This window comes from Osmerus eperlanus, chromosome 16 (assembly GCF_963692335.1).
Source record: "Osmerus eperlanus chromosome 16, fOsmEpe2.1, whole genome shotgun sequence".
NCBI lineage: Eukaryota > Metazoa > Chordata > Actinopteri > Osmeriformes > Osmeridae > Osmerus > Osmerus eperlanus.
Genome location: NC_085033.1, coordinates 11,894,621 through 11,909,137, shown reverse-complemented (window position 1 = coordinate 11,909,137; position 14,517 = coordinate 11,894,621). Strand labels below are relative to the sequence as shown.

Here is a 14,517-nt window from a genome sequence, read left to right as displayed (position 1 = left end):
TCCCCACCCCCTCTCTGCCCACTCCCCTCCCCACCCCCTCTCTGCCCAGTCCCCCTCCCACCCCCTCTCTGCCCAGTCCCCTTCCCCACCCCCTCTCTGCCCACTCCCTTCCCCACCCCCTCTCTGCCCACTCCCCTCCCCACCCCCTCTCTGCCACTCCCCCCCCCCACCCCCTCTCTGCCCAGTCCCCTTCCCCACCCCCTCTCTGCCCACTCCCTTCCCCACCCCCTCTCTGCCCACTCCCCTCCCACCCCCTCTCTGCCCACTCCCCCCCCCACCCCCTCTCTGCCCACTGCCCCTCTTCACCCTCCTTCTTGTTTCCCAGCCACCTCCCCCATCATCTAGCCTCTCTTCCTCTACCAGAGTGGCAAGGTTTAACCTGCTGGGTGCCAGGCCCTTCTGGGCCTCTCTGGGTTGGAGAAGCTTGTTGACTGTTTGGCTCTCTGTGCTGTGGAATCAACAATCCAGAATGGATTGCATTTCCAGCTATGTTTTGTTACAAAAACTACCCAACATAAAATGCAGCCTTTTCCCATCCATTTATTTCATAAAAATACAAATAACCATGTTTTTCTGACCCTAAAACATTGTTTTTTTTTCCATTATTATTTTTTTTCCAGTTAAACTTTAAGATTTTAGGTAGGTGGGTACTGCCTCAAGGTAGAAAATAACAAAAATCATTGCTGGTGAAATAAATCTAGTGCGGAATGTGAACATTTCTGTGTTGTGGTTGGTGGGTGTTCTAAAATACAGCAAGTGAGGACTAGGCTTGTAAATAATATATGAACAATAAACACAAACACACACACACACAACTGAGTGAGGAAACTTGTGTCCAGAGATAGGATCTGAGCATCCTCACTGAATAGCAGTCAATAGCGTTGAAGAATGCATGATGAGAGCCTTGCGGTGACTTATCAAACCTATACAGCTTACTCAAGGAGCATAGATCTAGGCCTGCTATAATAGACATACTCTGTCACAAGTAGAATACGAAATACAATGGTTTTACCATCATCCTTCATCCAACAGTCTGCATCTATTACATAACGAACTTCAGTTCCTGTATTCAGTATTGTTCAAATGTGTCCCCGGTCGTGATGAATTATGTGGACACAGGGTGTCACAGGGATGGACCATCTTACCTTTGAGATGTATCTTATTTTCAGGGCTGTGGACCAAGACGGAGCTAACAGAATCAAGGCTGTCATAGTTACTGCATCCAAGGGGCCCGGTCCTTGTTTCTGTTACCTAGGAAACAGGAAGATATTTCAATGCCTTGTTATTTATTGGTCAGTTGATGCACGTTTGTTCCTATTTCTGTTTGTAAAGTAGTATCCAAGGCACTTCTGTTTGTAGATATTGGAGGCATTGTGTTCCAAATCACAAATAGGACAGCGTTGAGTTCAGTGATTGTCATAAACAACAAGCATCTTTCCAGTACCCATTCACAGATTGCACTTCAGACCATGTGAAATAGAAAAATAACTAATAACTTACTTACTTTAGGGAATATAAATATGTACACTTTACTACATTATTCAAAATAATAAGTATTATGCCTCCAGCTGAGCAATCGTAGATTATTATCACATTTTGGCATTGATGTGATGTCACTTTGTTAGTTTACATTAACCTGTACTCTGCCCTGCACTGAGATTGAGATGGAGTTTCTTGTCAAAGAATCATATAACTGAAATAGGCTTGACAATATATATATTTTTTTAAATTGTATTCTTTAGGAATAGACTGACTTCACAGAAAACCAACGCCGTTATTAAGCACTATTTTAGACACACAAAATGTTCTCTCTCAACCAGTAATAACTCCACATTTTTACTTCAGATGAAGTTCTGTTACTTTTACATCAGAGGTTCTTTCATTAATTCCACGCAACATATTTCTATTCCACCTCCAGCAAAAAAAAAAAAAGTGATTGCGAACACGAAGCCTGAAGGCATGTAGTCAGACAGGTCAAGCACATCCCACTCTCTCACGGATGATTAGCTGAGTTGGCAGAGTGTTGAGGAGCAGGTGGCTTGCATACCAGAGATGCTAATTTTGCAAAACCAGCTTTTTCTCCACTTGAGGCTCTGTAGGGGTGGAGCCTTGAGGTATTTGCAGAGCTGCTAATGCCAGTGTTTTACCTGTCCGTCTCAGGGTCTGTGAGAATCATTCCTGCTGCCTTACTGGACCTGACAGCTGAGGGTGGTAAGGAAATTGCCATGAAAATACAGCACTGCTCTTTGGCTAGTTTAGTGGGGACAGACTTTCTTTATCACCCTATTTTGTAAAACTAGCCCTGCTCTGACACTAATTATTGGTAGGGATGCTTTAATGTTCTCTTGACATTGGTAGGGACATGTCCCTACTGTCCGCCCCTAAGCCTTTGCCTATGGGCTAGCCTACTGACAGACATAATAAAAAGCATCAGTCCTTAGACTGCTACAATAATAATAATCACATGATTAATCAAGCAGAGCTATTTGAGTCATGTTACTTTTATAACACCACTGAGCTGTATACCACAAGGACAACATTGATAGAAATAAAGGTCTTCGTCATTTTCTTCCAACGTCCAAAGGGGGAAAAACAACTTCCAGGCAAGTTGATTTCAACTGAATGTGAAAAAATAAATTGTGTACACCCACACACCTCCTGTCATCATTACACACCAGCTCTGGATACTTACAGCTGATAACCTTGTCTCTTTCTGTGGATGTGGATGATTGTTAAGGCTCGCATCAACAACAAAAAATTGGGACTCACGCAACCTTTCTCCACTGGATATGAGGTATTTACTGCAGACCTCCAACTTCCAATTCCAGATGCTAACCACTAACCCCCCCAACTGTCAGTATGAAATGTATAATTACTGCAGTTTTATGCAACTTGCTAATCAACTGACTTCAGAATTCCTGTCCATACTTTCAGAACCCTTCCTTCCTTGCTCTAATCTATCACTCTTAATTTGTCTGTTGTTAGTTTTTTGTTACCATTTTTGGAAATGTAATAAGGTAACATAAACTACTATGCAACAAGAGGCATATCTACAGTAAAAACATTGCAGAGAGAAATTGCAATGCAATTAAATAGTACAGTAAGTATTAAGTCTTAGCAGTTGAAAGTTGTGCAACCAAAACAAGATCAGTTTAAGGCTGATCCACCCATCCCTGGTAAACCCAACATCCAGTTTAATGTAGTTATATGGTATTTAATATGACCTTAACAGAAATTGGTGCCGAAACACTGGAATGAATAAAGGCTGATGGGCCGGCGGCCCTGTTTTATTGGGGGTTACCTTGATGGCGGCTGTGGCTATCTGGAGGTGGTGCAACCTTCTAAGGGTGCTCTCCCGGTCAGTGAAATAAGAGGCGGCCAACTGGTGCAGGATCTCCAGGGAGACCACAGAGCTGTTCCCGTTTCCTTCTGACTTCTTTGTCAGTTTCTGTTTGTCCAAGAAGATGGTCAGGGATTCCTCACCTGCAGAAGAGGAAGACAACGTCCAGTAGTTATGGAAAAGTTGATTGTACAGTAAATTGCTATTGATGCAAGCGTCCTTTTAACACTTTGAATGTATAGATTCTGTTAATGTGACATAAACTACTCTTTTCTCTACTCTATACGAGATATGTTTTCAAGCAACTACACAACATCAACAGAAAATCATGTTTGCTTGTATTAAAATATTTTCAGTAATATGTTAACTTGTTTTAAGGGATTCTATGCATTTTAGTAATAAGCACAGAAACAAATGCATACCGACACACACTGACTGCACCAGACCTATTAATAGCTACTACCTGACACCAGACAGTGTGCTTAGTTTTCCAGAACCCCCAGGCTATGTGTGAGATACCGTCTCCAGTCATCAGCAGAATGTGTGCATTGGTCTTTCCTGTAATCTCGTTAGTATGCAGACTACAGTCTCATCCCTTTTGTTTGAGTCGTTAATTATGAGCGCTCACTGTGGTTTCGCCACTGCATTCATCTCCCCTGTCACTTCCTGTACGCAGCCTCAGTTCATATATCCACCATTAAGTGACATCATAATTAGCGCCTAGTGTGTCTCAGATGTGGAATTCAGTTTACGTCCCAGACAGTGTTCTGAGATCACAACTGGGACTGTTTGTCCTATTGATTTTGGAGATGCCAGAAGAGGATTGTATTCAGCAGTTCAAACGATTGGAGTCTCCCTGTGAATGCACAACACAATGGCTTCCGTTTATCGAAGATGGCCAAACAAACCACACCGAAGAGGGATGAAAATATGTCCAGTTTTGCCACTCAACCTTTTGAAACCTAAATGTCAGCCGCTGAGTGTACCTTCGGCATCCCTTCACACTGAGGTAACATTAACTACCATGTAACAACATAGCAACACCTATGGTAAAAACATAGTAGGTACATGGAAATTGTTAGGTAATTAAATTGCTAGAAGGGTTTGCGGTATAGGTCATTGCAAAAGTGTAAGAAAGCACAGTATGGCTAAGTGGTTAATTATTGTAGTTAATGTCACTTTAAATTTAAGTGTGGACCAGCATTAGCCTGGCTCTGCCCTCCTACGTACTTCCGCTCAATTTTGATTTTGCTTCTGTACTAGGTCTGGCCATGAGGTACGTAAGTCAGATGTCTCAGGTAGATTTTCTACCGTCGAATCAGCGAACAGAGGGAGTGACTGAGAACGATGACGTTGATGTTGTGCGCTAGTTTGTGTTGTAGTTCCGTAATGGCGGCGGAGAAAGATGCGAGCGAAGCTATTCTGTCCGTTGTGGCAACGCTGCCGAATATCTATAAACTAAAGCCGGAGCAAGAACAAGTTTTGCTGAGTTTTGTTGGTGGCCATGATGTTGTGGCCCTCCTCCCCACGGGGTTCGGGAACAGTTTGATTTTGCAGCTACGGCAGCTAGCTCTGTTACAGTAGCGGTGAAGGAATTGGCGAACACTAGCGATTGGTTATGGCAGATCAGAGTGGCTCTGGGCAGATCCAATAGTTTTAAACTTCAACAGAGTACCCGCCTACAAGGAAGTCAACGCTTGTCAATGGAGCGAGGCCAGACTCTCTGTACAAATGAAATGTACGAGAGTCTGGTTAGGACCAGGCTAGACCAGCATTCCATCTAAGACTCTTTATTCTCACCAAACTGTAAATGAATCGCTGTGTATTGGTACGGTGTATACTGCTTACCTCCCAGTGTAGCAGAGACCAGGAAGTGGGTCCCATATTTCTTGATCAGGTTCTCATTGATCTGCTGAAGACTTGGCCTTCGTCCAAGAAGCCTTAGGTTTCGCAAGAACTCAGGCGCCAGGGGAAGCGGAGCCTTGAAGAAGTCTCGTTTCTCGGTTGCCAAGCTATTCACCTTCCAGTGGCTGAACTCCCTGAAATACCATGAAGACAAACAACAGTACAATCCATAACTTTTATTCAAACACTAAAAGTGGTCAAATGAAATAAACAATTTTAGAATCATTTGGCCCCAGACTAGCACCATGATCCTCTGAAGGATCATTTGAGGATGATCTGAAGGATCAACCGCTAGGGTGTTGGCAGGGAAACAAAATAAGTCAATGAGAGTGGAGAGCTTTCAAAGCCATCTTATTCCGAGTGTTTGAATCCCTTCAGAGGGTGATTAATGTATGGTGGTAGATTGGAATACAAATATCAGCCGTTAATTTAGCCTGATGTGCATACATTTAGCAACAACAAAAAGCCATGGACATGAATATATGTATGTACTCATCCTGAGCAAAAACAACTTAAATGGCATGAGAAAGTGGGAGAGAGAGAGAGAGAGAGAGAGAGAGAGAGAGAGAGAGAGAGAGAGAGAGAGAGAGAGAGAGAGAGAGAGAGAGAGAATGCTGTGGTGCCTGGTAAAAAGATCTACACCCCAACTCAATTCTCAAACCAAATATTCTATGGTAGCCTAAAAAAACAATCAGATGTTTGGATTTTAAATAGAGACTTTGCAAGTGCGTTCTAAAATCCCCAGTGACCGTGTTGGAAGACCAACTTCAGCTGAGCTGTGTGCAGCAGTGGATGAGTCAGTGACAGAAGTTGGGCGATTATTATAAATGTTTGTAACCATGAATACAACGGCCAGGAAAGTTTTCCCGTTCCCTTCTGCTTGTAGCTTGAACTTGAACCGCCATAGTGTAACAGGGGTGTTAACGGTGCCTTGTGTGAGGCTTCCTCCTAATTGTAACCACTCCGGGATTCGGTTTCCATTGGCACTATACGCACATCATCTGACTGTAAAACCCGTGTGTAAACCAGCGACGTCAACAAAAAGTTAGCTGTTCGATGACGCGCGTGGGCGGTATTTACTATTCACTAGATATCTAGTCCCAGTCTTTTGTTGTAAAAGTAAAAATTAGTGGTCTGGTGTGATTTCAATGGAGCTGAGAGCGTTAGGGTTGCCTTCCCATCATTTGACCAAATAATCACCTTACATGTTGGTTTATTATTCTGAGAACTCATAGCCAACATGAAAACAGGCAAACCTTTTCATAGATTGAAAAAGCACTAAAAGCACTCAGAGCGCCGACACTCATCAGTCTGTTAACGGTTAATCATTTGCACTGTGTGCTATATTGTCTATCACACACTAAAGTCACAAAACAAAGCAGGGGGCTGTCAGGTGAGCGTCATCACTTTTCTACTCGGTCGGTTTCTAAGAGTTAATTGTAAAAGTGTTCGCTGACCATTGGTTCCTCAGCTAATGATGATAGATGGAGTTAATTAGAGGGACTTTAACAGAAGCTGATTGCACCTGCCGCTCGTTGCCATGTTGCAGGGAGTTTTCAGCCAAAAACGCTCCACCTTTGCGGATCCTCTGATCACATTGGAAAGCAGCACCTGGCTTTTATTAGCCATCTTCGTAACATCTCACTGCTTTCCTTGATATGAAAGCGGTAGAGCAGAATGAACTGTGCAAAACCTCCCCTCAATTAACACCTCTGCATCACATTCAGGTGTCCTTTCACCCTCTGGCGGTGTACGCCTAATGATAGCTAGGTAGGCCTACAGTTTAGCTATTTTTGGTGACTGATGTTAGATTTAAACTAACCAGGGTAAAATGTTAGCCTGTTTTTTTTATGTTTGTTTAAATAACCACCATAGTCTGTAAAATGAACTAATTAATCAATCGACTGGCTGTATGAATACAATGTTGCAGTTTGTAGGCCCCTGCCTATTTTGATTGATAGCAAATGTACCCACAAAATCTGGAAAGTACTTCCTGAAATGTTGCCCACGAACAAAGTAATACCATGCACAGTGTTTACTGTGCTAGTTATACCTCAGCTCAGCTCAGTATTTTTACCAGATACTCAGTGTGCCAAATTCTGGCAATACAATAGCAAATCCAAGGTAGTTGAATGCATCTCGCTCCGTGTTAGAAGCCGTTGCGCTATTTTGAGAGAGCAGAGGGGGTGGCTGATGTGCCCTATTTCCTCTGGAAACGTAGAACTGGGTTTTTTGGCTCATTAAACATGTCCATTACTGAATATGAAGGAGGTCTGTCATTCTGAACACAGTAAGGTCATTTGATAGTAAAGCACCTCAATCCTCCATTTCTCTGGTCTAAAGGGGATATTGTGTAACGCCAATGACTGTCAGTTTGTTATTTTTACCCCTCAAAAAGTACATTTACATTTAGTAATTTAGCAGACGCTCTTATCCAGAGCGACATTCCCCCTGAGGCAAGTAGGGTGAAGTGCCTTGCCCAAGGACACAACGTCATTTGACACAGCCGGGAATCGAACCAACAACCTTCCGATTACTAGCCCGATTCCCTAACCACTCAGCCACCTGACTCCCTCCCTAATAAAAAGTAGCTAAGAAGGAGATGCAGTTTGTATATTTTCAGAATAAAATTAATCTATTTACGTGTATATGGAAGGGCAGTGCAGTCACACTGTACCGTAGTAATAATAGTAGTACAGTAGGTTTCCGGTTTATCACCTCGAGGAACAAAGCTGGGAAATCATTCGCCGACATAGTCATCATATTGGGAGTGCATCCCAGTGTTTTAGTCAGACAGTTTTAGTGACACTTTGTAAGGAACAAACTCTGAGCCAATGCTTTTAGTAAGTCCCATTGTCGTGATGTCACTGACAGCATCAGGGGCTGGTGACTTCATAAGGACCCTCCTCAACTCTCTTTCCCATTCTTTTCTGTCCTCAAATACTGACTGCTGTTTTTATCAAAACTTTGATAAAATAAGCTTTGTTTACTAGGGAACAATACATTCACGTGACTTTATCCATGGAATGTTTTTAAAGATAGATAATAACAAAAAACATTACAGAAAAAATACAAAACAACGAAATTGTGATTTCAGCATAAAGCTTTCACAACACAGAACGTTTAGTCAGCAGAACTTGAAGGGAAACATCAATACAGGATGTGAAATTTCATTGTGGTGGAGTGTGTGTGAACAAAAATGTTGCTGAAACAGTTTAAAGTGAGTAATCGAGGATGGTAAATTACATCAAGTCATCTACACAAAGCCTAAGTGTCTAGCTCAAACTCCACTTCCACAAATCACATTGCAGATCCGCAGGACGCCAGATATTTCACTTCTGAATCATTCCCCTTTCCTTTATTTACCAAATACAAAAAAAAAAAAATCCTCATCAGACAATCATCACGATTCTTCCACATCAGTGTAATACCTCAGCTAATCTTTTGTGACCATGTCTCATTTCCACACTTGTATTGTCTTGGCAGCTCTGTGTGCCTCTGGAGCGAGCTGCATTGGGGGAGCCTTGGGGGCCCAAGACGTGCTCAGTATGGTCCCCAAAGACTGCCACCTCACCACCGTACTGAAAGCACAACGAGCCAGCAGTAATGTTTCTTAAGGGAACATATCTATCATAACAGAGCTGTCCCTGGGAGAGCCTGCTTTATATGTATGTTCCTGTCTCAACGAGGTAAACAGGCCTGTCGCTCATATGGCCAAATTATACTGTTCAGCCTAATGTAATCTCTGAGCCTCGTCTGTGAAATGGGCAGCAATATGCGATTCCTTGCAGCAACTTCCATTTCTACCTTAAGTAACCTTTATATCTGCAGGGTGTCTATTTAAGAAGCTAGGCTCATCTGGGAGACGAATCTGGTGAGATCACAGCCGGCAGCTAGCGTCTCGTTTGATGCTCAGCAGAGCCAGGCACCACAGGCAACCTCACAGTGTCCATATGACCCGAAAAAGACAGTTTTATTTCAGTTTGTTTCAGGATTAGAATGTCACTGGCACAACAAAATGCATATATATACAGCATTGCATGTATATACACACACACACTCACAAACTGTACACACAAATAAAAACGCAAATAAGCGTTTAATGCACTACAAAATCATAAGTTAGATCAATATTTTTTGCTTTGGCAATGTCTGGGCAGAACTGTGACGAGGCAAGCAGGAGAGAACAGAAACACAACAGCAACCCTCCCTGTTTTTATGAAACCCAGTTGGTGTTCCCTAGTCCTAATGTGCAGAGTTGCTTCTCGGTCTGGGTGTCGGTTAACATATCAAAAGGCCTTGGCAGCACAAACAGTGAGTGGGGGGAAAACCTCATTTATGGCCACGGACGAAAGAGGTGTAAGTAAAGGCCGCACAGAGAGCCCGTGCACACACATACACACACACGCACACGCATACACATACACACACCACAAAATCCTTCTTGTTTGAACTCACAAGTATTTAAGTACACAGGCACATACAAACACACACAGGCACACTCACACATGCTTCCACACAAACAATCTGCCTGCTAGGCAACCTTTCAAACAGCGCTGGCTGTGCTTTCTGCCTGATTCCATCACAGATCTGCAGGCCTTTTTCTGCCCAGCTGCTCTCACCATGCAAGGCTTTGGATCTGCCATGCGGGGGGAGTGGACCAATGTCAGCTGCATGGGGATAGGGGGCAGAGGAAGCCCAACAAAAGGCCAAACTTCATCAGTAGAGGACAAATGTGCTAAGTTATAGAAGACGTGAGCTATTTAAAGCAGGTTTGTTAGAGGGAGAAAAACATTGAACGGGGATATTTCAACAAAATGTCTATTTGTATGTCAACTGACTTGCATGAATACATTTGATTGTAATGGGATTTTCAGGCTAGAAGCACACAATGTTTGATTGATTATGACAATGATATTCCTGAAAGCAACTGGCTGACTGAATGGACTTGAAACAATCCATTTGCATCTGATATAAAATAATGTGGAGCTTATGCAAGCCTATCAAATCGGATGAATCACGACTCCTGTAGTAAAAATATCAGAGAAAGATATGCATGTGACATCCCCTACTTAGTCATTCTACACACACACACACACACACACACACACACACACACACACACACACACACACACACACACACTGTCCCTGAGCAGAGAGGCATCCTGTAATTTGTCCCACTTCTCTCATAAGACCACACCTGTCACTTCAAACTCCTCTCCCTGCTTCTGAAAGAGACACTGTCATTTCCATCCCTAAGTGCAGACCTACTCACAGGCACTGGCATTTGTTTATGAGTCACCTCAAAGGAAGTGAAAACGGCATCAGTTTTTTTTAAAGAATAAACTTTGTACCTTTTCAACATTAATGTAATCACAAACAATGAGATCATCGCAGGAATGTTGTTGCACATTATAAGAATCCCTAATTGAGCTGGGATTAAAGCTTTTGTAACAATATGGAGAACAGCGATACAGAACAGTAAATGCAATATTCATACAGTAAAAAATCTCGAAGTATGTTTCTTTGGTATTGATGTGTGTGACATGCAGCAGGATGCCAAAGATTGCATGGAAAGGGATGAGAGACAGGAAAGGGTCACAGTAAAAATATATCCAAGCTCAGGAAATGAAAATGTTAAATTGCAGTCTTATCTAACTGTATGACATTTGGCACTAAATTAAGAATAATGATGGAGTTGATAAAAAAAAACACACAAAGGCATAGAGCATCAAGATGGCTAGTGCTTGTGATCCTCTTGCCACACAAAATATCTATTAGGTTAACTGTGACTATAAATGTTTGTAGCTTTGATGTGCTCACTTTGTTTGGAGGGAAATCTGACTTATTCTTTTCAGTAAAAAAATAAACAAAAAAACATTCCCTCCCACATGCACATACCCTTCTCACCTGTAGATCTTGTAGCGTGTGGAGAAGCCTTGCTGGAAGCGCTCCTTGAACTCTGTGTACTCGGGGCAGCGGTGAAATGGCCCCTTTTCGGAAAGCAGCCAGTCCAGTTGTCCAGCCTGGCGCCCTCCACTCCCGGTCGCTATGGGGGAGGCGGGGGCGAAGGCAGGGCTCTTATTCTGCCCCTCAGCTAGGGCCAGGGCCCAGGCGAGGGGACCCAGAACTGTCCACTGCCATAGGAGCATCAAGGGCAACCATCTAACAGCTGCGGCACTCTGACCACGCATCGCCATCTTCCTGGTGGACGCCTGGAATCAGCATTCTTCTGCCAGTCACCTCTGACCTGGGGGGGTGAGGAGAAGGGTGGAGGGAAAAGAGGAGGAGGAGGAAGGGGGAAGAGAGGGAGGAAGAAGAGGAGGACAGTGGTCAGTTAGGGAGGAGCGAAGGGAAGAGGAAGAGAGGAGAGAAGGTAGTGGCCTGTTTTAGTTTGGTGAACAGATACTGCATCAATGAGCTGAGTGGAATCACGCAATGACAGATTTATTCAATTGTGGTTTCCAGACCCAGTTGTCAGTTGCATCAGATGGAAGTGAAATGCACGTCTGAATATATAAAGTTGGAACCTGATACCATAAATGCATTTGATCAAATCCCAGCTTTAGACCTGGATTGCTGTAGCCATGGGTACAGTACATTTAATACATTTCCAGCCCCTACCACACAGGGCAAACCAGTGTTGATTTAAGTCTGCATATATTTGCAGGATATTGATGCCCTTGCTTCTCTGAGTTTCCAAAAGGAAATGCTTAATTCAACACTGTTGTCGAGAAGAAACAAATGGAATACCATTATAAGTATCTCCAGTAAAACCACTTAATCTGTCTTATTTTAATTCATTGTTGTTTTTAACCTGCAGTGCACAGTATTTCAAAGTATTTATAAATCATAGTGAAAAACAGAATGTTAAATCAAAAGCGAGCTACTATATTTGCAGTTTACAGTTTGGTTTTCTAAATATACAAATAATGTTTCAGGGATAAAATACCATAGGTAAATTGAAAATCACACACATGGCTCCTTGTATTTTCCCATAATATACACAAGGATTAAGTGTGTAAAGTATTACCAAAGGAAACATAAAGGGAGATAGGGAGTTGGAGATTGTATTATATTTCATTTGTCACACATACTAATTAGTAAGGACAACAAAAGCTACATACCATTTAATGTCATTCTGAATCATCTACAGAACACAAGATATGTGAATAATTATTAATTAGAAATGTAATCTATCTGTGTATCCTTTGTGTATACTTTACATCCATGCATTTTTACTGAAAAGGTATGTGTTTACCAAACATAACAAATATTACATATATTAATTAAAATCAACTATTGGTTTATAAATTATTTATGAACAATTGATACTGTTTCCATGAAATTGAACTGTTGCCAATGCATCTCCCAATTCTCTTTCTCTCTGTCTCTTTGCAACAATGATAAAGGGATGAAAATAAAAGCAAATGTGTCAACGGGGTTTGAGAAATCTGGCGTTCTCAGGTTGAAAAAAACAGATATTATCAACAGTTCCCAGAATTCATGATATTATTCCCAAAATTCATACATTATTCTAAAGACTAAGAGGCAACAAAATATATCTGGAGAACAGAAAAGATTTTTAAATAATAATGAACAGGTGCTTCGTGTATTGCCTAACTTAATAATTTAGACCTCCTTTAACAATTTTACCAATCTTCTTCCCATGTGCACGGCAAGATACTGCCTGTCATTTTTTTTTTCATTCTTTCTTTTGTAACCCGTTCCTCTGGGATGCGAACATGGTTGTGGGAGAGAGGCTGGAGGGAAACAGCTAGAGCAGATGTTTATCCATTTCCTCTCAACCCATGTCATCCCTCTGCCTTTCTCTCTCTCTCTCACTTTCTCTCTCTCTCCCTTTCTCTCTCTCTCCCTCCCTTTCGCTCTCTCTGCATCTCTCTCTCTCTCTCTTTCTAGCCTTTAGCATGGTGGTGGTGATCGTTTACGTAAAATGAGCAACCACCAATTCATAGAAAGTCATTCTAGTGCTGACTTTCCAATCTCGCTCGGAATTTGCCTTTCAAATTAGTCTTCCAAGTTCTAAATGTGACACCTTACTGAGTTATCCATACTAAGGCTTTTTGCTCTTCTCTCCTGAGGCTTTCCCTAGTTATAAAATGCATAAAACATAGTGGAAATGCCAGTGAGACAATGGAGAAAAACTGAATTTAGCCTTGACATTTACTGTTCATCTTGCATAATGCAGGTACCCTCCTATTTACCCCTCTCACCCTGGAGAGAAACCAGGAAGACGACACAGAGTTCCTGAATTCAGTATGGACATATAAGGGCACATGGGTGGAATGGCAAATCATTTTACAGTCTCACACTTAGAAATAACATTTCAGACAAGTACGGTCTGTCTGGGGGGGGGGGGGGGGATAAGGAAGACGAACATAGATTAGTGTTCCTCTTCCCAAGTTCAGCACGTGCAGCCAGACGTATGGAACAGAACGTATATCCACAGAGAGAGAAAACAAGACCGAAAAAGCGAAAGAATCGAAAGACAGGAAGATAGATAGGCCGTTTATATCGCAAATGTTATTTCTAACGAGGTAAAGAAGCTGGTTTCTCCTCTGACCTCTGGAGTTCCTGACCAGAGAGCTGGTCCACCAAATGCCTGTAGTATATTCTCCCGAGTAAAGTGTGCGGGGGCAATTACTGCAGCTGTGGTTCCTTATTGGCTCTGACTTAATAAGGGTGGTGAGTGTGAGAGGCCACCTGGATACTGGCAGCCCAGAGCAGGTGCAGTCCCATCACCATTCAGCCAGCTGGCCTCCTGAACCCAGGTACTCCCCCTCACCGTTTTAACTACTCAGCAACAACGGCCAGCTGTCCCACCGTCTTTCTGGATCGCAACACCAGATATTGCACTCAGGAGTAGATTTCTGCTCAAGAAGCACATGCTAAATCTACAGATTATTCTCTTCTTGGCTCGGGTTGTGGATACTGGCAGCAAAAGCAGAACTTTCTATCACTTTTCACTCTGGCAATTTGTTTAAGCGAGGGTTGATGAAAGGATGGGAGCAATTATGATTGCACCTCCCACGCAAAGGCAAGCCAAACAGCCATCATATATATCTTGGTTAGACAAGAGTTATGTGTCTTTATGCTGTCTTTAGTTATGTGTATCTATGCTGCATGGCATTGATAGCACAGTGGTTCCAACCTGGACCCATTGGCTGTACTGGATAGCTATGTTTTTATCAGAGCCAATTATCCTGCTCATCCATAGAACAAGTGGTGGTTGATTTTCTTTACAAAACC

The 14,517-nt window shown here is 42.5% G+C and overlaps 1 protein-coding gene across 2 annotated transcripts in view; it reads right to left on the bottom strand.

Moving 5' to 3' along the window:
- brinp2 (bone morphogenetic protein/retinoic acid inducible neural-specific 2) overlaps window positions 1-14,517 on the bottom strand; it is a 53,516-nt gene that overhangs the window by 21,497 nt on the left and 17,502 nt on the right. For both annotated transcript variants that reach the window (XM_062481863.1, XM_062481865.1), the window contains exons 2-5: window positions 11,158-11,497; window positions 5,189-5,379; window positions 3,302-3,483; window positions 1,146-1,251 (exon numbers count right to left, since the gene is read on the bottom strand). In XM_062481863.1, coding sequence (XP_062337847.1) covers window positions 1,146-1,251; window positions 3,302-3,483; window positions 5,189-5,379; window positions 11,158-11,447 — 769 coding nt within the window. In that variant the 5' untranslated portion in view covers window positions 11,448-11,497. The remainder of the gene's footprint in view (window positions 1-1,145; window positions 1,252-3,301; window positions 3,484-5,188; window positions 5,380-11,157; window positions 11,498-14,517) is intronic.